Consider the following 25,759-nt stretch of genomic DNA (forward strand, 5'->3'; position numbering starts at 1 on the left):
TCTATTTTGTTACAACATGAAGAAATCATACATTTAATAAACACAATTAAACTGACAAAAGCCTTAGCATGGTGTGGTTATATTAAGAACTAATTTAATTTACTATTGTCTCCTTTCTTTGAAAGTAGGAACATTGCAGTTATACAAGTACAAGAAAACATTAAAGCTTAGTTACTTATACTTTGATAGCTTAGCAACAAGAATAGGCCATAAATGTAATAAAGCCACAATTCTTCTTTCTAAAGATTAGCAAAAGCTATAAAAGTTCACTTTAAGCTAGCATTGAGGTTGTTACGATGTCAAAACTTAGGTTGTTCTAACCCCACTGTTGTCAATAATCAGTGGGAACTATAGTTACTGTTTTACTAAACACTATTATAGTCTTAACTGTGATTACAATAAGCAAGTTACCACCTGCCAAACTTTATCCTTCTGCTAATGAAAAGAAAATCACAGAAAATGCTGGATTCAGCCACAAATCACTTTTCAGGATCAATCTACTGCTTTCACAGGTGACCATACATTATGAGAGAACTTGGAATGTAAAATTATTTTTTAAATATTTTCCATCTAGTAATTCACTGTGTATAGTTTTGCATATTATTCCTAATGATTTAATGTGCTACACAGTAAGTCTGTCTCCATTATTCATCATTATTTCCACAATCTTTCTTTCTGCAATGTTCTCCAACAATACAATATCACTAGAAAAATAAATATCCTCCCCAAAAGGGGTATTTCTTTCACGAAAAAAGGCCAGAGTCAGAGTCTTTAGCTAATTGCAGTAATGAGGTAAAGCATAAGAACATCCTGAATGTTTGGCTTGAAGATGTTTGCTGGTATTTTTGCCTTCTTTTTTGGGACAAACCTATTTCCACTCAAAATTTTCAGAAACCTGGCCTATGCCCTCCTTCAATAGTGTTCTTGCAGGTTGCAGTTTATTTTTCAAAGCTGAGCCCACAGCTCTGTTGCCCTTCAGTCCAGTACATCCTTCTGGATGGGATGAGGAGTGAGTATTCATCTTGTGTTCTCCAGACGTGCATGCACTCCACAGCTCAAGGGTTCACCTGGGAAGTGCTGGGCTCTCCCAAAGATTGCTGCAGGTGTTGCTGATGGTTTGGGGTTTTTTTTTTTAAGTGACAGAGCTCTCCTGGCAAAACAAGAATTTGCCTGGAAATAATTACTTCCTTCAGACCATTTGTGAATTTAAAGCATGTTAAATCTTGAGTAATTCAGATAGGCTGGCTGATGACTACTCGCAAATTTTATCCCATCCACCAACCTGGTTTTGGTACAAGACAGAACTTTTTGTTCTCGATGTGCTGTCATTAATATTTACCAACAGTCCTTGGTGAGGGACATTGTTAAAAGAATTTGCAAGTCAAGATGAATTATACCTACTTGGATTCCTTGCCAAATATCTGTGGTTTCCTTCCTGAATTTTTGTGAGGTTGGAAAAATAAAAACTACACCCAGAGAAAATGTAAAGATCAATTAAAAACGTACCATACATTTATAGCACTAATACCTAGGTAGTTTTAAAAAGGTTCTTTAATGGCTGGTTATGAAAATGGTTTTGGACAATTTCAGTGGTTATAAAGCACTGTTCCTTTTTCTGTAATTCCCAAGGTCATCCTTTGTTCTTTCTTTCCTTAGATAAAAATCAATCCTCAGGAATGGCTCCTGCTATTAGAGGTTTATTGCCTATTTTAGTTAGTAGTTCAGCTACTTTTTGTTTTTCCCTTTTAAAACTCTCAAATGAATATTATCCAGCTCCAGGGATTTTCTACCATTAACTTCATCTAGTTGCTAAAATGTCTCATATTCAGAGGCCACTTTCTCTGACAATGCCTCATCTGTAAAAATTAACCTTGAGTTAGAAATGTCTGCCTCATACTCATTAGAGAAGACTGATTACAAAGAATTCATGTAATTTCTCCACAATCTCTTCATCCATTTTAATTACAAATTTAGTGGTCCAGTTGACCTAGGCACTAGTTTAGCCTATTCTTCTTGATACAGTTAAAGAATTTCTTACTGTTTGTTTTAAGGTGTTTTGACTGTTAGTCTTATAAAAAGATTTGTCATCGAAAATTATAATTCACTCTATCAAAAGATGATTTTTTTTTTCTCATGAGAAGTCCAGCTGTTTATAAGAAGATTGATATCCATTTTTCCTTTTGTGTAACTTTCTTAAGAGAAACTTAAGAAACTTTCTTAAGCAGGCACAGCAGATACTAAGGGACACTGCCCACCATGACATTTTTTGTTAAGGTCACTACTAGGATGAATTTTAGGGACTGCAAACACAATAATTTCTTGAAAGAAAAGGATCCTTTATGTCCACACTATCCAGCAAGATGCATCAGCATTAGGAAATATGCTGAATCCCATCCGGATCCAGCTACTACCTGCAGAGTATTCTATGAAAGCTGTCTTTGTCTAAGTGCACAAGCCATATCTCCATTTGATTAACCTTCTTGTTTTCCCTTTCCTAATTAACTTTTTGTACAGCTTAAGAATCAACTCTTTCTTCTTGAGTTTGTGTATTATGACTGAAGAGACAAATGTTTGCTGTATTTGGTCATTGCATATTCTATGGTTAACTTTTAAATCCTTTGCCAAAAAAGGTGGTCTGAATGGTCCCTGTACACACCCAGTAATGTTTCCAAGTCTGATAGGTTTTAAGAGAGAAATTCTGAATTGCTAATGGAGATTGCATAAAAGGAGTGAACTCCATCTATTTTGTAAACTTAACTATTGCAGAATACCCTGAATAAAGTTGTCCTTTTTTTTTAATTTTCTGCATGAAATTGTATTTTAGCATTTCTGAGAAATCCATATTCCCAAGCCATTCCCACTTTGTCATAATTGCACACCATTGAATAAAGTTTCACAATAGTTTATGACACTTCTTAATTGTGCAACATAATTACATAGGTTAAGGAATTCTAATATTTTTTTCTTTTCAAAATTAGTATGCTGAGACATTAATATTTCCAGAACTGCTTGTTGTGTCTCTAAACACAGATACATAACACATAAATATAATAGCATAGTGCCTACACTACCTATTCAAGAAAATATCATCCCTACATATTCCACAAGGACTGTTTTTATTTAAAAGTAGTTGCCCTGCAGCTCTTGATGGACTTTTTTTCTTCATGCAGCACACATAAGTTTATTATGTTCAGGTTTTAATGTGTCTCAAGGTTGTTGTCAGTTTTAAGAGGAAATTTTTGAGATACTCAAGGTCAATGCTTATCATTTTAATCTTATGCTGGTTATTTGGTCTCTATTGTGTCACAACAGGAGACATCTCTGTATTTGGGATTTGAGTATTCATGCTCTCATGCTTACATGTGAAGACAGTTTATGTATTAAAAGAAAACAGTTCAATGAAATAATTTAAATTTTATTTAAGAACTGTGTCTTATTATTAGCTACCGAGATGCCAAGACCTATAATTTTAAACATAAGAGTGAGTCTGGCTTAGCTGCTTAAAAGAAATGGTATGGGAGGCATACTTCAACAGGAGCTAAAGATTGTGGTGGCTGAGCTGTCTTTCTGAGCTGTCTAGCACATCCCCAGGTACAAGAACAGGCTCCAAGTGTTTGAATGATCCTCAGAGGCACAAAAAGCCTTTACAGGGCTAGCTCTTTTCTTGACTGGCTTCTCACCAAGAAGGTGAAAATGTGAATTGGTATCTTATCCATCCTTTTAGACCACCAGTCCCAAATATGTTGTTAGTTGGGGTCCAATTCTGCCACCCCTTTGAGCAGTACCTTAGTGCACACACAGAACCATTGAACTCAATGTGACTAATTGTGCAGTAAAGTACTAATCAGGTTGAATAATGGCAGCAGAATAGGGCCCACGGTAATAAGAATTAATCATACCAGATCTTTGAAACTGATTTTTTCATTGTACAGCTGAGCTGAGAGAACAGATGAAAGTAAAAGAGACAATACTCAGGAGCATAGTTACTGATAAATAATTACAACAAGGACATTATAATTATTTAATTAAAATTTGTGCATGGGGAGAGATTATGAGTCTTTCAGCTTGCTGCCTCATTTAGATGATACTAGTCATTAACCAATTTTGCTGTAGTCAGCTACTAAATGTCCACACAGCCTGCCTTATTTTTTAAAACTCTTCAATCAGCAAAACTGGCTGCATGCACTGTGTAATGCTACTGAAGAACAAAGTGCCACACTTAGTAATATAAATTAAAAGTAGTCCCGACTTTTTAAAGGAAACTTGTACTTTAATTAATCAAGATCATCAAATAAACAGGAACAAAAGAGTGTTTATCTCTGCTTTTGAAGTTATTAATTAGCAAACCACACAGAGAGCACTGTGGAGTTGACAAGGGCCTGTAATTCTTCCTACTGAAGTTATTTTGTTCCTTCCCTTAATATCATTTTCTGCTGGCTTTTTTTTTCTGGGAACATAAACATCACAGACATTATAATGTGTCGGAAAAGTGGTAGCTACAGGACAATAAAAAATGTGTTTTCAAGATCGTCTTCCCCAGCAATTTCTTTAGATCTACTAATTTTCTAGTTCAAGGCTGTCTTTAGGAGCGATTTCCCAGCATGTCTTTCTGTAGCTTGATGCCTGAATTTGCACCCTTAAAGCAAGCATTTTGCAACCAGCTGTATCTTTCTTCCAACTGGCAGATATTTTATTTCTTCTTATGTTTTCCCTCAGTTTCCAGCTGGTAGGTATTCTAACACCTCTAATGTTTTCCCTCAGTTTTTAGCTTCCCATTGCCAAACAGATGGCATGTGCTCACATTCACACAACAAATCCTAATATTCTTTCAGTTATACCAATACACAATAGGAGTGACACTTCTGCAACTGAGAGATCCAGGCTGTGTAAAATAGGTATTTGCATTGGAAAAAATGAGGCCCACAAAAATAAGGTATGAATATACAAAATACATAGAATTTAATATGACTCACAGAATTTAACTTGCCTAAAAGAAAAGAACTTCAGAAATTATTGTATAACTGTTGTAGAATAGTGTCACCATTCTGTGAGCTTTTTCAAATAGTCTGTTGTGGGTTTAGCACTACTTTGACACTTCTTGTTTACTTTACGTTTTAGAAGACCTCCCAATACAAACTTAAATACTCTGTTAATACAGTAATGTGGAAATGGAACCGTTTAAGTCTGTGATGCAAAAGAGTGCTGAAGGTAGATGTGTAAAATTATTTTGGATTTTCAGGGGAAACAGCACATCCAGAACAAAACCAATGGATGCCCTTAGTCACCTGACTGAAAAATTTCATATGCGATCATCCCACATGGGCAACTTCAGTTTCCTGAGCTGAAAGACTAAGGTAAAAGCAAGAAAAAATGAGAATGTGAACAACAAAAGAATCCATTTAAATCTCATAGATCAGGTTCTTCTTAAAAATGCTTAACCAGTAAGCATGAAATATACTGTTTTGACTCTAAAACGGGCAGGATGAGAAATAAAGCAAAAAAGCTTTGAGAAATTTCAGTGTCTGGGTACTCATCAGGAAAACAGAAAAAAAAAAAGACTTTCAAATTCTTCTGTATTTCTGTAATAGTTGATCCATGATAGTCAAGTATCAGAACAATTGTATGATAGCAATCAAGGATAATTGTACTTATTCAATTGATATTAAAGAGATAAAACCTCTTCAGGTATTTGCTGTTTTCTCCAAGTATTTTGGTTGGGATGCTTGCAAAATTGAAGCCACATTTCCCCTTTCCAGGAATGAAGAAATTAGGCTACTTATAAAAAGCATTGATTATAACATATCACAGAATTACAGAATTGTTTAGGTTGGAAAGATCTTTGAGTCCAACCATTAATCCAGCACTGCCAAGTCAATCACTAAACCATGTCCCTAAGTGCCACATCCACAAGTCTTTGAAATACCAGTGCCCAAATATTTTTTTACCCTCCTTAAAAATCAAGGAGCTTTGTACTCAGCAGTGCTCTAAATGACGTATGAACCATATCCTGTAACATGCTCAGTATTAAGTGCAAGTGTTGAAGAGAACCCTCATTTACTCTGACATCACTGTTTCTTCTCAAGAACTTACTTTAATACCTTCTGAACAAACAAAAAAAAGTCATGTGTGGTTTCCCCTGAAACAATTTTTCAAATTAGCTATTAATTGTTCCAAATCAGTACTTATAATTTCCATTTTAACATTGCCAACACAGCTGATCAAACTTGAAAATTTCCTCTATAAATAAAACCAACTCTATTATGAGTACCAGGCTGCCAAAGAGGAGGGAGTTCTCCAGTCGTACAATCTGGCACATCTAAACTCAAGTTTGTTCCATGACAACTTGACTCAATTTCTTGGACATCTTTTTTCATAACTGTAGAGGACTTAGTGCCAATAAGCTAGACAGTGATTTGGGATTTTTCCTGATAAATTTTACTAGTTCCTTTGTATGTAAATCTTCCCTGTATAGAGGTAATTTGAAGGTCTGCCCTAAATAAAGATCTTTGATTTATCCTGTCTGAGCTATATAATTAATTCTCAATTGAAATCCGTTTTTTTTTTCAGAGCACAGGTTTTGTTACCTGAACTAAATACACTCAGTTTCAATGTTATTATCACATACTATCCAGTCTTCTCATGAGTGATTTTTAATGCAGCAAGAGCTCTTGTGAGAGCAGAGAATGCACCTGTGTATGAACTTGCATGAACAGTATTTGTCTGGAAGATCTAACACTCTCCTTGGATATGTGCTTGATTTGAAGGATCTCATGAGCCCAGTTACAAAATCTCCATGATCCCCTAGGGAAATGCTGAAGGATGGGGACAGTGTTTCAGGCTGTGCATTCATCATGTACCGAACACTATTGACAGAAGATGCCATTACTCTTTGAAATGCAGTTTTCAGAACCTTTTTTGAGATATATAAGTCCTCAGAAACTGAGAAAAGTCTCACTTCCAAAACACCATAGGAAATAATAATGACACAAGCCTTCCCTTTTCTTTTTTTTTTAACTCAGGCATTCATAGTTTAAATTCACATCATGTCTTAAGGAAACATATTATTCAAGTTATGACAGAGGGCAATGGAACATTTTGATTCCATCTGTGTAGACTGGTTATATATTCTTGGAGCCAGAGAAAGTCTAACTTCATGTATGTGTGACTTAGTGGCTGGAACACTAAGAAGTGCCCAAGGACATTAGAAGCTGACACTAGAGGTGGAGAAAACAGCTATGGTGAGTGTTTCACCTCAAGATACCTGACAATCCAGTGGTTACGAAAGTGTCTTGGGAAATGAAAGTCCACACCCCCTTAGACAAATCTGAGCGTATGTTTCCCACATGGCAAATGACTACAGAAACCACTGAGCTTTTGGGAAGACCATTTCAAGCAGGATTCTTTTTCAGAGTCATATTCATTAGATTTGATCTAGCAGTGTCTAATAAATCATGCTCTGAAGAGGAGCTGAATGCAGAATCATTCATGGGCCAGGCATGAAAGAAATGTCAGACTGCACTACAGCTGGTCATGGTCAGAGGCAGAACAGTAAACATACAGGAAATTACACTGGAGAAACTGACAGTATTTATGATTCTCATACTTCCCAGGTTATTGAGCAGGCTAGAGGAAAAAGAGAAAGGGGACCTAGAGCTTCATTTTGGCTTTAGGTTTTCAACCCTACACAAAATTCTTTTTCTGATCTGGCTATTAAAACTTTGCCTTAAAGAAATTAATGTATGTAATAACATTGGTGAGAAACTTGACCAGAAAACAAAGCAAAATTTTTTTTAGGAAAACTGTCACTCTTGCATGAAAGCGGAGACAGTCATAGAAGTAATCAGCCAGTGCTGCTGCTAGTAGGGTAACTGGCAGAGAAGTGTTTTATTGAGTTTATTTTGATTTAGAAATGCATCACATTTAATTTAGGCTCACAAAGGCCATGAGCTATTTCTTTTTATAATAGATTAGCTGCTAACAAATCGTTGCTGATGATAAACTGATGACTCACTGATGACATACTATAATATCTGCCAGCTCCCCAGCTATTCCAAACTTCTAAAACTTACATGCCTAGAAGTCCTGTCCATTTTGCTGTAGTGAAATCACTCTTGCACATTCTGCTTTTCTCAATACAAGTGTTTTAGTTCTCATGATTTCTAATGCTTCTTGTGTAGAGATTCACATTTCTTTTCCACTTTTCTCTCTGAAGACATTGTGCTTCAGAGACATTTCCTGCTCTTAATGTGAAGTATCTATTGGAATGCCTGAGAAATATGCTAAGATAAATAAAAATTATATTTTTAGCTTCAGATGCTACTCAGATGTTTTTTTCCTTTGTGGTGAATTCCTAATTTATTTCCTCTTTCCCCAGCTGGTAGTCTAGACTACATGTCCGTCCAAGTCAATCACATGCCAGCAAGCCATCACTGCTGTGTGAACTAGTTCATCTCCTTTGCAACAGCACTCACAGCTGTCTGTTGGAGACACAGACAACAGACAAAAAGTGCCTTGCTGTGAGGATACGACTTCCCATGGTACAGGGCAGCTAAGAGCTGAATGACCAGAAGATGGACTGTGTAACACCATCGCCATGTGACACTGTCTGAGCAGAACCAGCTCATGGGCCACACTGAATTTGTTCCACTTCATCTGATCTACCTTCACCACGTAGAGCACAGAAAAAGTTTCACATCCTGCTTGCATCTTGTGTGAGAAACGCATGGGACACTCTTCCCTTCCAGTTTATTGCATTCCTGAGGTGGGTTTGCTTCACAATATTGCTGATGTTCTCTTGTCTTATTTGAAAATACACAAGTGGCCAATGAAAGTACAGCCCTCTTGGGCAGCAATCCAAAGCAATATCAAGCCTCCTGTTCACTTCCCAGAGGGGAATGCCAGAGTAATTAAAATTAGTCACACATACAAGATGAGTGGATAAGAATGAGAAAAAAAGCTAAAGAAAATGAATTAATGGAAAGAAAAGTGAAGCTAGACAGTGAAAATTAAACAGAGAGAAAAATGGTCAATTTTATGCAGCTTGGCAGCATCAGTGACCAGAAAACACACAGTTATGTGAGTGGCATTCAAGCACTACAACTAGAGAATGGTAGTGCTAGTGATCAACTGGATGTTCTTGACCAGCTGGTTTCAAGAGCCTCTGGACTCCAGGCAGAGAACTTTTCCAGGGCTACGTAAATTGAGAGAAAGATGAATGAACATTATTGAAAATAAATTCTCCAATGTAATTGTCTCTGCCTTAGCACCTGCATGGTCAAACTTCACAAAAAATTATGGATGCTTGAGACAGGATTCTTCTACTACTGATTACTGATATTAGACTTCATGGTCTTTCTTTACTGTGCTTGAGTATATAACAGTTTACATCTAATTTTTATCAGTCCCACTTTTTGTAACAATTTGTGAAGGGGACAAATACACAGGAGACAGTAGACATAAGGGAATATTTCTTGGTAGTCTAGGAGGAGACTGAGATTTTGCAAGTACGATTTTTGCAGATATGTGAGGAAGTTTATGACATAAGAGTGCTTAGTATGTTGCTGATAGGAACTGGATAAGCTAATTTAAAAAAAATTTAATCACCTCTTCCCAGTGGAGGGCTGGATTTATGTTGGAATAGACCACTTCCATTGCTATCTTTGTTTTTTTTAATGGTTCTTTTTTTGTCAATATTTAATTTGTTTTGCTTTTGACCTCTTCATATTCACCAACTCTTGTATCACTCCTATTGAATAATCCATATTGGTGACCAAATTTGAAATTTTCCTGGGTATTTCTGGTGTGTCCTCTCTCCATTACACTGCAGACACACTCTTGCTTCTGCACACCTGTAGAAAAGGAAGCAACTGCTTTGTTGTTAAGAGAAAAGCCTTTGAACTTCTTCCACTGTAAAAAGTGGAAAATGTCAGATGGATAGAAGATCCCCAGAAGAAACAGCTCTTTGCCACTGCTCAGTGGTGTGTAGAGGAACATTTACAGAGAGAACATTTGTACTATGTCAGTAAACTTTCTAGTCAGTAACCCCTCAATACTTTTGTTCTGAATGCACAAGGTTTGAATTAGTTTGTTCATGGGACTGAACTTCACACACAGCAGATTCTTCACAGTAAAGATCTGTACCTGAGTACTTCATACATCAGGAAAAGTTAGTCTGCCAGGTACATGGGAGTTTGTGGTGGCCAATTAGCCTGTGGTACAAGGGACAAAGAGAGTTCTCTGGTGAGACAGTCCCTAGTACCAGAGACTTCTCCCCAGGTTACGGTGAGAAAAGAAGCTTCCCCAGACTTCTTTGTGTTGCTCTCTTAATGTACCCCAGTTCTGCGTTCCTGGTTGGCCGTTGGCCTTTCTACCCCGTTGCTACCTTATATGTTCCATGTCCTAGAAAGTTCTTCACTCCCTGTTCCCCCCATTGGCCCTTGCCCCTTGCCACTCCCCCAGAGCTTCCCCATTGGTTCCCATTCCTTAATCCCGCCAGTGTACCACCCCTGTGCCCTCAGATTATTGGTCTCTGATGCTTGCCCCGCTCCCGTACTTAAACCCGGACTCTGCCTTGTCTTCGTCCCTGGATTTCTTCATGGTTTGGCTGCAATGAACCTTCATCCGTGGAACTCTACACAGAGCCTCTTCCTGCCTCTTTGCCGTTGACCCATATTACTGGAGCTATCTGTGCGTGTGTGCGTGCACGCGTGTGTGAGTCTGTGCTGGTCCAGCCAAGCAGCTTCGCTAAGGAGACACTTTTGGGAAGATCGCAGCACCTCTCGCTATGGCGCAGCAAAGCTGAGGTGCCACAGCTTAGCAATAGAGGTGTATCAGTTAAACTCCCAGTGACTTCATACTCAACATCCTGTGTCCCTTCTAATAAGATTTTGCTGGTGTCACACAATGACAGGCCTGAAAAGAAGAAGATAGAGCCTGCTAAGGGCAAAGAGCATCAGTGATTCTAGAAATGCTTTTCCTTTTCATTTTCTACCTTTTTTCATTATTAATTTTATCATGGTTCCATAGTTATTTGAATGTTCATTTCCTCAAGGTAAACCGTTGTCACATTGACCGCTACTGTCCACTGCCCAGGCTAGCTCCAGCGGTGTGTGGCAGGAGTGGGGAGCAGCTGGAGGCACGGAGCTTTAAAGCTGCTCCTCTGAAGCCTCTGCTCTACCCTACAAAGCAGCGGCTCCAGGCACTGTAGCAGTCAGCAGCCCTTGACGAAGGGAAAGATAAAAAGTAGTGAGAAGGCTTGCCACAGGACGTAATCCAACTTTATTGGAGGGTATCCACAGAGGACAAGCAACAGCTGCAACGCGCCCATGCCTTACAAAGGGGGGCTGAACAAGGGGAGTACACCAACTAGGGACCAATAAGCAGATTAGGAAGGAGGGACACTGAAGGGATGGACTCACATCTGGTCCAATGGTCTTGGTGGGTGGAGGGCGAGGGATCACATGCCCCAATGGGGCATCAAGGTTTAGGTGATTTCCAGAGGGGAGGTATCAGAAGGGGCAGGATCTCAGGGGACTGATGGGGGCCATATAAGGGTAATTAGGGAGGGCTCAGGTGATGGACACCGAACCTTCGGGAACAGCAGGAGGGGTTTGGGTGATTGATAGGGAAAGAGCCAGAACAAGGGGAGGAGAACAACCATATAGGGAGCACCGGGGGAGCGGCTTGGGTCTGGGGCAAACCAACTGGGAGTAGGAGTGGGGAAGGTAGGGATGAACCACTGGGGTACAGAAAACATATGAAAATACAATAAAAACCTCGCATCATCACAAACCGTGACGAAGACTGCATATACAGTGTAGATCATCCCAGGACATAAGGAAGGAATCATGAAAGTAAAGGAAAGCAAAGCATCAAAGCAATTGCTGCAAGTGGTTGGGTAGTCCAGGGAGGAAGCCTGTCCCTCTGAGAGGGGAATGTGGCCAGGGCCTTCACGTGAGTCATCGCCAGCATGAAGTTGTCAGCATTTGGCAATGGCAACTAAGCTTTGTTCACAGACTGGCAAGCCTGTTGTCTAGGATTCTTATTTCAGGTTTCTAGGTGATTACTGTATTACCCATTATACTTGGAGCCTAGATTTACACACTTTGAACATGCATGGAAGCTTATTAAAATTAATTTTGTCCCTAAGGATTTATTCATTCTGCTTTTTCACACACATTCTTCATGAGAGAAATGGCTTTTCAAAACTCATGCTTTTTGTCATAATAATTGGTTTACACTTCTTGGCAACTTTTCACACCATGTGTTAAGTACTGTTTCATTAGAGTTCATTAAGAGACAATATTTTCATTACAGTAAAAATCATAAAAATGCCTTACAATTGTTTTTAATATTAATAATGTTGTCTCATTTATTGAGAAGCCTAACTGTATATTCAGTCACACACAGACACAAAAACAACTTTTGCAAAGCACTCATGGAACTTAAATGATAAGGTAACAATTATTAAATTAAATATTTAATTCTGATTGACAATAGGACAGGATAAAATAATTTATATTGCAAATCTAGAAAAGAAAATCAGTTTTTAAAGAAACCTTAAATTGCTGTGAGAAGTTCATTGTAAAGTGAAATAAAATTGTACATCACAATTTATTAGACCTGCACATTCCTGAATTGATTTTATGATACAATACTTCTTTCTGTTTAAATGAATATTTCATTTCTTCTTTTAGGAGAAATGAGAGCTCAAGAGTTAAATTGCTAACATAAAGCTGTTGTTTTGATTACACAGGACGTATTTATATACTACTAGATAGAACAGTGAGATCTACTAGGCAGTTCCTGCTTTTTTTCAGGTGGGGGAGCCTGTTCTGTGATCAAGCCTCACCTACAAATAGTGAGAAGCATCTAGAATTTTGCTTCCAGAACAGCCTAATGAGCAACGTACCTCCAAATTTTTCGATTTCATTGTGACTGAAATAGTTTTTTTTTTCACAATTAACACCGTCAGTACACATTACAAGAGGGTTCAGCAAATGAGGTGCTGTATGTAGTTGCTTGGTTTGCAGTTAAAAAATGCCAAAACACAGTGCTCAAAACCAGGCAATGCTATTGACCAGTGAAAGTTGTACACAGCAAATGGCTTCCACGTGCAGCTTCTGGATGACTGTTATCACCAGGAAATGCTACCTAGGAAACAGAGTGTGCTTACGGACAACATATGAGTTCCTTCAGAGTTTCCTTACTCTCAGACATTTGAACACTTTGATCCAATACTTATGATATACCCTTGTCTGAATATCATCAAAACCACAGTCCTACAACTGGTCCGATTGGCTAGACTGGTCTTATTCAGACAAAAAAGAATTCTTGTTAAGATGAACCATCTTTTATCCATTATTTTTTTTCTTGAGAGGGTGAGTGTGCTGATTACATACTTGTAGGAAGCAGTTACCAGTAAAAAAATGTAATGGAAAAGGTTGAAATACGTAGCCATCCTTAAATTCAGCATTCTTTTGCCCAACATTGATACCAAAATCCGAGGTAAATTTATAAATAAAAAAAAAGAATATTGAATCACACAGCTGATTTTCTTATTCCAGTCCTGAGGTTATGGACTTTTTGGACAAGTATCCCAAGGTTTTATCTGTCATGCGAGCCTTCCTGCCTTTCCATAATTCAGTTGCAGTTTGCTGTGGAGACAGTGGCCCTTACATTCTTGTTTTCCCTTGCACTTGTTGGTGGCAAAGACAGCACTGAGTTTTCAAAACATTCACCTCTAGAAAGACAAATATTGATGATTATTTTTACATCTAAAGTTAGCAGGAAAGTTTTCTTAGAACTGAAGAAGCATAGTAAATCTGTAATTTGGGATATACCGGTACAAAACTGTACGTAAATATGTAAAGCCACATGTGAAATGAAGTTGCTAACAATTGCTGTATCTCATGGCCACTAACCCTGAGGCTTTTACTGGCATCTAAAAAGTAAATTTTGGGGGTTCCTGAGTATATCCTGGGTGGCATCCCTGTCCATGGAAGGGTAGTTGGAAGTAAATTATTTTTAAGGTTGCTTCCAATCTTAATCATTCTGTGATTCTATGATTCGTCATCTGATGGATATGAAGTTGTTAACAAATGAGTGTCGAGATACTATGACCAAATGATTCAGAATAAATCCAGACCTGATCACTCTCTTTGCTGAATCTTTCATAAATCATTAAATGCAGTAAACTGGCTGGTTTTTAACACAAGATAATTTCTGAGAGAGAAGGAAGATATCAGACATCTATCACTACAACAAAAAGACAAAGGAAGATCTGAAAAAAAAATACAAGATGAAGCTGAGAGCATATGCCAGTGATGAATGTGTATGTCAATAACCTAAGGTTTAAAAATCCTTGCAAGAACTGTTTGTATTAAAAATAGGAAAAATGTCAGAAAATTTAGCTCTAAATATAAAACCCATTACAATGATGCCCAGAATGAGACATTCTGGTCACATTACTCTCCTTGAAGAAGTTTTATATTGTTAGCTATAGCAAGCAGCTCTTCAGAGTATGTTTGTTGTGCAAATTTGCTTATTTTTCTTTGTGGTCATTCCATACAAGAAAAAAGCCACATTTTTTTGACTTTTCTTTAGTCAATTAAGCATTGTTTTTCTCCTTTCATCTGTAATGAGCCAATTCTGCAACCAAGCATTATAATTCTGTAAAAAATCAACCGCCTAGTTATCATTAGGCAAGTCTCAAATATACATGTCTTTGGACTAAGAGTCCTTTTGTTTACATGAAAAGGAGCTGGACAACTTGGCAGGAAGATACAGCATTTCTTATATGGCTCTGTACAGTAAGGTGCTGTAAGAGCAATGTTCTGGAGCTTACCTTTTGTGGGAGAAGAGATGAGGAAAAGAGCTGAAGGCAGCAGGGTTAGGAAAGTCTGTGTAACTTTAGCTGTCAATGGTCAGAGACCTACAATTAACCTATTGACTGAAATTGGGGTTTTATGCTTAGAAATTACATTATTTGTCATGATTTTGTAAGAAATGAACAGTTATTAGTTTACTGACTTGGATTTTCCATTTTCTATACTTTTGCAGAGATTTTTTGTTGGGAAACAATGCACAGAAATCAATCCAGTGACTTCCAGAGCATTGAAATACTCCAGTCTGGGGGTTATGATCCCTGCAGCTGAAGGAACCTCTTGTTTTGCTTTGTCTTGTTTTGTTTTAACTGCTCACCTCTGGCAGAACCAGAAGTATTTATTTTCTGTCTTCACACTGTGAGTTCAGCAGGAGCTTAATTACCAGCCAGCATATTGTGATTGTCCAAGGAGTATCAGAAATGAGCAAATATATCAAGGTTTGCACCACGGCTCAGGAGTAACAGCTGCAGTCACTCACCAGCCTCAACTGTCAGCTCCATCTTCCTCCTGCATAAAAATAAACATTTCCCCCACAATAAAGTCTTTTTATAAAAGCAATAAAACAACTCAAGGGAGCATTGTTATCATGAGCTAATCACCCCCTTAGGGAATTAGAGGCACTTAGCTGCATCTAGAGCTTCAACACCTGAGGGGCTGTGATTATTTCATGATAACCAACAAGGCATGACAGACTGGGAGGTTAATTAGATAATATTCAAACTTGGTAATATTGAGTTTGAAGATTTCTTTTGAAGTTGTACAAGCAAAGCTCTGCTTATAAAACAGCAGTGGGACATCAGCACAGAAAGGATAATTAACATTTCCTACAAACCAACCAAGGTTTTGAATAGCTAAAGGAAAAAATAATAAAGTCAAAGTACTAAACCCTGAGGCACTCCTTTAACAATGAGTAATCCTGATGAGTTCACTCCCTGGAATCTTGGGCAGAAATTGACTCAAATTATATAATGCTGTTTAGTTGCTAACCCCTAAATGGTGGAGGCACTTCAGTCAGCCTCATACTACTTAACGGTCCATTGTCTCAAAGAATTTAGTGGGATAGTAAATGCAGTATTAATAATAAATATTCATCTGAGCTGCAGTCATAGCCATTGGTTATGTGCCACTGCACTGCAAAGTCAAAAGACACTGCCAACACTTAAAATTGTACGAGCAGTAATTGTTTTGTGGAAGACCATTTTATTTTTGTGGACAGTGGCAGTGAAGTTTTGGAAGTAACTGTATGCATAGACAGGGCTGGAGCCGTGCTGCACACATGTATTAGTGGTTAGTTGCCTTGCAAGGACCTGGCCCATTAGTCCTTGGGCTCTTTCCCACCCTCCTGATCCACCATATGGGGACTGTGGGGTGAAGTGGCCCATCTGGCTGAAATTACACTACCACACCAAACAAATGGACTCTGCTTCAGCTCGCTGAACTGAGACATACTGAGGCCACATGAGATGTGAATACCACACAAGGTGTGTTGAAGAGCTGCAGGTTACTGAGAGGAGTAGGATGTCTCCTCTTGGTAGACAGCTGGCTGTAACATCAGATTGTAACTCTCAGCTGTAATGAAGTTTCTAGAAACAACCTGTAATTTTTAAAGGGTTTGGTTTTTGTTGGTTTTTTTTTTTATTTACTATCAGTTAAAAAAACAAACAAATAGCTATTTCTGACTTGTTTACTTGTAAAATGGAAAATGAAAATGACTGTTGTGTATCAAATAATCTCTGATTTGGATAGCTTTCTCTTTAAACTGACTTCTGTTGAACTGGCATTGAATTAAAGAATGTAGTCAAGCACTTCTGGGACTAAACTGTATATATTCTGCAGAACACATCACTACAATGAAGTTGAGATTGTTGGTCAGTCAGAAATTTGCCAGTAAGAGCCATTCTGATATAATTCTGATTTAATAGAATCAGAACATTTTGCTGGAACCTGTTGATTCCATCAAAACCTTTGACAGCAAAGTGAGTAGTTTCGTGTCCTGTCTCACCAGCCTTCCAGTGTGCCAGTCAGGTTCTGTCAGCTTGCCTGGCTCCTCAGGCTGGCTCCTTCGCTGGCTCCCTGCTGCTCCATGGGCTGCCAGGCTGCCTGCATCCCTGGGCACTCACAGCCAAACACTCTGCTGCTCCTGCAACAGGCCCTGTGTCAGTGCCCTGGCACACCTGGCCTATGTTCAAGATTTCCTGCCTTATAAAAAAAAGATAAAAACTCCCTACATATAAATCAACAGGTAGTACAGATTTTTTACATGCTCTTTCCCAAAATCATTTATAAATCTTCACTTTTCATTTCCATGCTGAAACACATATTAAAAATATCTGACCTCTGGAATCCTGCACAGAAATTAAAATTAAATAGAAAAAAAAATATTTTCATATATGAAGGAAAAATTACATATTTAGATGCCAATGAAACAAGGATATATATGGTCACTGAAAAAATATTAGGAAGAAGAAAATACAGGAAGGACTCACATAATTTTTCTCAGAAGCTTAAGAGATTGCAAATCATTCTTCTTTTTAGATACGAAACAACAGGCAGTTGCAAGGATGCCCCAAAACTACTTCTGTACCTCTGAGAAGTGTACCAGTCAGATGAGTCAACTTCTGAAGGTGCCTGTTGCAGTGGCTGAAGAGGGCAGTCTGATGGCCACTTTGTACTAAATTTCTGAGAACAGATTGCTCAAATTGTCAGAGAAGTAGTCCATGCAAAAAGATGAAAAACAGAAACGGAGAGCAAAGGATAAAAACTACATGAAAATACTCAAACTACATCTTCCTTCATATCATATGCACTAATCATTATCTAGAGAGGAGACTACTCTTTTCAAAGTTCTGTTTCTTATAAAATTTGCTTCCTTCACCAACACCATCTTTAAGTGCTTTCTTTTATATTTACTTAATTATTTATTCCTTTATATGTTTATATATTTTTATCACTAAGGCATCAGATATTTTAGTCACTAGGAACACATCATACTATTAGAGTATTTCAGATCACTTGTCCTTTAATTTATACTTATGAAATGCCTAGTGACATTTGTGGTATAAAGCACATGAATGTTCAATTAAGTGAACAGTGCAATTGTGTCTTAGAAAAAAATAAAGAGTTGAGAACTTCTCGCGCTGGATATAATCCAGCATCCTCTAAATCAGAGGAAAGAGCTTCTGGTAGTCATTGGAGCTCTTCAGACTTTTTTGAGGAAATGTGTCTTCTAGACTAAAGCTCTGGAAAAAGATACTCCAGGGTGTCATGTGGGTTCATTCGTGTTCCCTGAGGCCGCTGATCAATATAGCTTTGTTGTTTCTGCTGCTGTTATCCGAGATGTCTTTGAGTTCAATAAATAAGTGTCAGGGTTTCAAGAACGTCACTGCCAGCAGAGATACAGGGAAGAAGTCTTAGCACCAGGCTTGTTTTAAAGAGTGACCAGAGGCTTGGTTCTGTGGCAAAAAGTCGGTCAGTCTACTGCACAGACATGGTCCTAACACAGTTTGAACAGGGACAATCAGAGCAAGAACTGAAGTCCAACCTGCCCTTGTCAAGGGGACTGGCATCCCCAGAAGCCTTCCCTTGGAGCACATCTTCACCTCTGTGTTTCTGCTCTTATCTCTACCATGCTACTTCCATATTTGCATCGCACCAAATCTTTGTTGCATGTTCAACAGCACTAGATGTTTTCATTTGAACAGCCTTTCTTTCATCCTGTGTCTAGGACAATTTATAATTTCTCCATCCCGATAAGTTTGCACACAGCACCTAAGCATCCTTATCACAGAGGCAGTTTTGCAGCTTCTTATTAGGTAATGATTTCATGTATCAGGTATAGCAGCTATACCTTCTAAGCCTTTTTATAAGCAATTTACATGGGCCATGATTTTGGTGAGATAGAGCATACATGTGCACATGGATCAAGTGGTACAAATCCTTTCTGTCAGCAGTTGCACCAGCAAAACAAGAACCTAACAGTGTCCTGCTTCCACTGCTATTAAGCTCATTTGGTATTCATGAAAGCCATAAGGATGTTAAGCTTGTAATGGTATAAACACTTAGCTACAGCTTTTCTTAATATTGACTCCCATGGGGCTGCCAGAAGAGGAAAGAATATATGTGAGTCTATACAATAACTAATTTATATCGTGCCTGTAGCTTTCAGTGTCATCTATACTGTATACATAAACTTTCTGGTCAGAGCAGTGAATCAGGATCTATGCATGAATACAGATACTTATGTGCATTGTATGTTATCAGCTTATTGATATGTAGTAAAATTATCCTACTTTTACTCACAATGCATAGCAATTTACTCCTGAGAGGAACACGCTGCTCCTTCCTGTGTTTGCACTGCAACTCCCTGGAAGTCTCAATTTCTTTTTTTAGTGAAGAAAAGGAGATAATTTGTTTTGGATACTTCGTTTGACATCTTCTTTTTGCCCAGCTGAAATATTTTTGGAAAAAAAAGGTCAGTCACAAAGTATGGTGTTTAATAACAGTGAAAAATTGATTAGCCATAAAGCTCTTAGCCATAAATGGATCCTTTAGGTCTGCTCCTGATCTCTTCTGTCAAACAACTGCTGCTGAAATACTCTCTAAACACTGAGAGTAGATGGAAGGAACAAGAGAAGAACAAGTAATAGAGAGTCATCTCACAGAAGTCAAGGACTTTCTATGTGAGTAAAGTTACTCACAAATATCAAGAGTCAGCATTTTATGCTGTAATTCAACATAACTTGAGAGAAAAAGATTAACTCTTATTCTGCTTCTCCTTTGCTCCTGCTTTAGGTAAAATTTCCTCCTCGCTGTTTCTTTCTTTGATAATTATGGCACATATCAAACTCCATAGCTTAAAAGTTTTCAAGTGCTTTCATAGTGGAAACCACAACTTAACAGATGCAGCTTTCCAAGGTGGCTTTCTCCCCTCTTGACATTTTGTGAGCAAGCTCCCTTTCCATTAATGAGTGAGTAGCATCCCTGTGACACTTGCAGTAGTGGCTCACATGGAAAAGTAATACAAGGAAAGTATTTAACAAATGTGCAGCTGTTTGTTGTGTCACTCCAGCTGGTGGAAATAAACTCTAGAGATCAACCAGTTGTTTGGGAAACACCACTGGTTGATAGGTCACAGTTAGTTGTCATCCATGTGTTTAGACAGCTTACCGAGAACATAAATGTCAGAAGGAAACTTCTTGAGAGGGTCCTCCCAGCTCCCAAGTGTACATCCTTACCCACAAATATCCTGTGTCCTGTATTTTGATTTAAGGGTATGTCAACTAGCTCTAATCCAAAATCCCTGTAAAACATTTTTAAGTTTTAAAACAAATTTTTTATTCTTTTGGCATTTTTGTGTATTTTTATAAGACTCTGCATTTCCTCTTTCTTACTGGCAGAAGAATTGCAAGTATCACTCTCTATGGTTCACAAAAAGGCTGAAAAAACTGTTGCAAACCTTCCAATCTAATTGATCAAGCTGGTTATAATACAAAGGAAAATGGACAAAGTACAAATCAGAAGTCAGGAAGTTAACTGAAGAGGGAATCTAAAGTCACTAGGAAAAGATAGTAAGTCCAAGTTACTAAGACCAACAAAGAGGAATAAAACAGCATACTGAAGAATTATTTTCTGTTTTGAAAGAAGGAGGTTATTGAATTCATATTTTAGTTCATTTAATGTACTATGCATTTTTTCCCCTCATTCACTGGGGAGGACATTAAACAACACAAAGTCTCCTTATCTTTGGGGCCAGAAAACTGTACTCAGGAATGCTAAAAGAAATGGCTTTAGAAAGGAGTGTAAACCTAAGGCTTCCATAAACAATATAGAAAGGTACTGACATGTTCAAGTTAGCTGAGGTATCAAAATCCCTGGAGCAGCCTTCTGGTAGGTTTGTTAAATCACCTGAGAAACAGCCGAATATTGTGCCGTGGATCATCACATCAGCATTGTACAGATGAAATCAGAAGGCTCAAGACATTAATGAAAAACCTATACTTCAAGAACTGAATGATCCATTAACTATACAGTTTGCACAGGTAAGATTGTACATAGGGTCTGGTTGTAGCTGCAGATTATTTAAATACAGAATCAAAATCCCCTTTTGTTTATAATTAAAAAGTCCACTGACTAATAAATTGTTCAAGCACATCCACACTCACAGACACAGACTCCTGCTAAGTTTCTTCAACCCAGCTAGGCACAACATGCTTTGACCTGGAAGATACAGTTATTGCAAACACTATCTTGCAAAGAGGAAAATATCACTCATTGGCGCCGAGATCTCTGTCTCTCAAGTTTCTTTTGTAGCCTAATATATATGTCATGAGACAAAGCCAATTTCCTTGTCTTTGGTAGGCACGCAGGCAGTCCCAAGGTCTGTTGGTGCAGGAACATTTCTCATATCACCGCTTCGGCTCTGACACAACACCGCCCTTGAGCAGGGAACCGCCACCGAGGTGAGAGCTGTGGGCTCCGTCCCACAGCCAGCAGAGCAAAGGCAATGCCAGGAAGCGGGGACACCTGGCAGAAACGAGGATTTAAGTGAATTTTTGGGCCTACGGAAGGGCAGTTTCCGTGCACCTGCCTGGCGGCTACAGGAGCAGCAACACCCTCGGCGCAGGCCGCCCTGCCTGTCCCGGAGCAGGCGGCGACAGTTCACCCGACATCCACGAGATGGCGCCTGGGGTCCGGCAACCGCCGCCCTGTCCAGGCGCTCTCCTCTCCCCTCGAGTTGAAGCTGCTTCGGGAATCTCTGGGAGAGCAAAAGGAAAACCGGCCCCTCATCCGTGGATTTTTCATTGTCGCGGGTCTGTAGTTAAAATTGGTGACCGTCCCTTTTGCAAAATATTCCCCAAAAGCCATGATCTCTCTGGTGCTCCAGCTGCTGCCTTTGCTCTCCTCCGCTCTGCTTTGCTTTGCTGCACCTTTGCCTAAGCCACTGCTCCTGTGGGGCGGGGACGCCAGCTGGGGGCATCGTGTTAAGAGCTATGAGGAAGGAGAATTATGTTAGTCACCGCTGTCCAGTGCAGCAGTGCTCGTTCTGGATGCTTGACATTGACGTTGAGCTCACTTCCAGGCAAATTCCCAACAGCGTTAATGTGAAGGGTACAGGAGGGGTGTGTGCAGGTTTATAGGCATACACATATTTAAATATATTAAGACATGTGAATTCCCATTTTTTAGGTTACTTGGAGTGTTATTATTTTCTTACCTTAATTTTTTTTCCAAAACATTCTTTCCCCAAACTTTTCTTTAGTGCAGTGGCTCACTGTTTTTCACAGTGAGACCTGATTATCTGTAAGACTGAATCTATACTCATTTTTGTGGATGAATTTCTGGGTTCACTGGGAGCCATTCCCTTGGGTTCCATGGAGAGGCACTGGAATAAATGCAGGTTTCTTGATTGCAAAGGGTCACAGTGTTGGAATTTACCTCTCTTCTGCTTTTGGCAACAACAACCTCTGTGTAAATCTGATAATATGGGTGGCAAACACATGTTAGGTTAGAAAACGGTACAGCAGCTGCTGTGCTACTGGTAGTAACTTAGTCAAATAGATTCAGTAATGTCCAATATTTAGACATGTACTCTTGCAAATACAATGGGCCTTTGGGGTTCAGGAAAACCTGATAAAGCAGCTCCCTGATTCTGGACACTAAATGTAATAAGGCTAATCATAATAATCCTTTTAAAAATAAAATTTCCAGCCCTTTGTATTATATTAGACCCTAAAAACTGAAAAACAATATTTAAGGCAAAAAGCTTATCAAAGCCAGATTTTAGGTACTTTGATGGTTGGGTTTTGGGTTTTTTTTCCTCCTGGTGAGTGGAGAGAGGGTGTTTTTTCCTCAAAAATTGAAATTCTGCAGTGTTTTCCTTCTCTGCTCTGGAGGGCAGTTTTCTCCTTTGAAACATCTTGAGGTGTCCAGCTGTTTCAGTGATGGAGAGCACTGAAGTACCTTCATAATAGTATTAGGAGAGCAATACTCTGGGTTAGGTGCTCTGTTGGAATTAAAATCAAATGTAAGTGCAGGAACACCTCTGTTGCATTCCAATTCAATTTCTGTTCTGATTAAATCACTTATTGCTGCAGTTAATATTTGTTACATTAATGTCTATAAACCAAATATTGCAGGAGGCCCCATTGTGTTAGGCACCATGAAAGAAGAGGGCGGACAGTGTGCTCTCAGTTGTTGTTTCCCCATCTGTCAAGTGAGGACAATGTGCTTGCTCTCTACAAGTACATGAGCACTAATTAATTAATATTTGTAAAAGGATATGTAAATGCTAAGTATTATTTATGAATAATATTATAAATTAAGATTTGTGGAGGGGCCATGGAGAGAAGACACAGATGGCGTTAGAGGGCAGAAAGAGCAGTACAGAGTGCCAAGATTAGCCTGGAAGAAGAAAAAAGGAAGCAAAGCAAAATAAATTGTTAAAGAAGAAGAGTCGTTTTTGCTTAACAAAAATAAAGTGAGAGTGCAAGGGATATGAGCAATATACAAATGAGTTTTAAAAAAAATACAGGACAATAGTGGTGTGAAACTGGATGGAACATGCTGAAAGTAAAAATGGTAATAAAAAGAAAATTTGAAAGAAATAGACAAGAAGAGCCCTACTAATGTGCATAACACAGTGATTTATATATGGTCTTTATTTTAAAGTAGCTCCTGTACCCTTAGAATGTTAAAGCTTTGCTCAGCACAGCAAAGGAAGTGCTAAGAGATCCTGCTTTCCCCAGGTGAATGAGCATGAGTTCATAGGATTGTGGCCCCAACATCGACCACAAGGCTAGTGATGAAAATGTTATAGACACATAGTACTGTATGATAGTGTGTTATATGAGCTGTTCTGAACTTTGTGAATAGCTCCATCAGGGGACACCCAGCAAATTAGAGAAAGTGGTTCTGGACAGAGCAATCACCTCTTCTTTCAATCACATCCAGTGTCCACGTGGGCATTTCAGTTTTTTTTCTATACTGTATAGGTCAGGCACCTGCTTAACTTTCCTACTTAGAAAAGTGTATTTTGGAAAAACAGAAGAATGTTATGGAATCACAATTTTCCCCAAATACTGGGAAAAATTATAAATTTATTAATAATTTATAAACATTCATATTAGAGTTCCAAACTAAATTTTAGTTTGACTTCACTCTCACCAATCTTTTATTTCCTTTCCAGGAACATTCAAGACCACAGCATTTACTGACATACATATTTATGAAGTGCAGGCTTTGGAGATGAACTGCTGCACTAGTTCTACAAAGTCAGCTTCAAAATTGCACTGTGAGATGTAACTCTTGCAATTTTCTACTTAAGTTGTAGCTGAAAAAAAATTATGCAGAAAACCAAAACAATGCATAGTACTTATTTCAAGAACATGCAGTAAAGTGTTTGTGAATGGTCCCACACCAAGATTAATGAAAATAGGAAGTAACTAAATATTCAAAAGGAATGGAGAAATCCAAGAATTGAATGATCTTCTCAGACACTTCACAAACAGACCCAACAGGCAACATTTTCCCAAGAGATTGCTCACGGAAATTATTTGCTTCATTTCAGTTGTTAACAAGCATGAGCAGCTGAGCTCCTCCTCCTCTACAGCACAGAAGTGATCTCCAAGATTTTTTCCTACCAGCATTACCAGAAAATGAATGAATTAGGTTTGGGCAGGTCCTCCTCTGTTATTTCACTGACCCTCAAATCCGTCTGCCTGCTTTGAGTAAATGTGGAGAAAAAAACCATGAAAAATATATATCCTGGGTTTACTTTGATCTCTAAAAATGAGGATGATTTTATTTTAGGTGTATAATAATATTGCTAACCTCTGTCCACTAAGCAATCCTTCCTTTTCCCTTGGCTCTCAGTTTGACACATCTCCAGCATGAAATGGACTAAGATTGCCATGAAACTGAAAGCTCTGAGTGTGGAAATTGAGGAATGCAGAGACAGATTCTTTTTTCTTTTTTAAACATATGCCAATGAAGAAGTCCTTTTTTTTTTTTTCCTTATCAGTTTTCTGAATTTCTTGGTAAATATCACTACAAACCTTGGCTAGAAAGCCCAAAGCAAATTCCCTTAGAGGACTTCTGTTAGAGGCACAGATTACAAGAGAGGAAAAATCAGGGATTGACTCAACCCTGAAATGGTACACTAGTCCTGGTGAAAACTGCCACGAGGATCAGGTCACTTTTCGACATGAGCTTTGCCAATGGGAAAGCAAGAGAAAAGCAGATCACTGCAGAGCACTAAAAAGAGCCAGGAAGCAGCTGCAAATGTTCTGATACTGATATACGTGTTTGGCCAGCATGAGGATTTTAAAGGAGCAAGCATGGATGTAGAGGTGAATTTCAGAAAGGATGGGCATGTTAAACTATAGTTATTAGGTGCATTGTCTGGTAAAAGTTGTAAGATAGCTTTCCTGCCTATTAAACATTGTTCAGAAAATTTTAAAATCTAAACATGTAAAATAAAATACAAACATGAAACACTTTGATTCACAATATTTCTAGTTCCTTTTGTGCACAGTAAACTTCTGTAGCATTTTTACGTGAAGCATACATGTCATAAAGATGCATTTTAGGAAGAGACAATTTCAAGTTTAAATATTGGCCAAGTATTCTTTGCAATCTTTATGGCATATCACTTGTACCAATCTGCTGCATGTGACGCCTGGAGAGAGCACATTTAAGATGGGTAAGAAGAATTCCTGCTTCCAATACTTGCACTGAAATAAACCCTTCCTTACCTGAGCAGGCCATCCCAACCTAGATGGGCAGGTTTTATGGGGAAGGCAAGGAACATTTAGTTGTCATCTTACATGCATATGGTGAAGGGCAGGACACTTGTAAAACTTTCAGGTTTTACAAGT

The 25,759-nt window shown here is 38.5% G+C and overlaps 1 protein-coding gene across 1 annotated transcript in view; it reads left to right on the forward strand.

The window, feature by feature from the left end:
* Nucleotides 1-25,367, forward strand: part of LOC121659474 — a 49,913-nt gene extending 24,546 nt beyond the window's left edge. Inside the window, exons 3-4 of the mRNA XM_042017570.1 lie at nt 21,452-21,694; nt 24,070-25,367. Of these exons, the coding sequence (XP_041873504.1) occupies nt 21,452-21,694; nt 24,070-24,185 (359 nt within the window). The 3' untranslated portion in view covers nt 24,186-25,367. The remainder of the gene's footprint in view (nt 1-21,451; nt 21,695-24,069) is intronic.
* The last annotated feature ends 392 nt before the right edge of the window (nt 25,368-25,759 follow it).

The sequence above is a fragment of the Corvus kubaryi genome, unplaced genomic scaffold, assembly GCF_017639235.1.
Source record: "Corvus kubaryi isolate FWS band 111438036 unplaced genomic scaffold, C.kubaryi_AGA036_p1.0 137, whole genome shotgun sequence".
In the NCBI taxonomy this organism is placed as follows: Eukaryota; Metazoa; Chordata; class Aves; order Passeriformes; family Corvidae; genus Corvus; species Corvus kubaryi.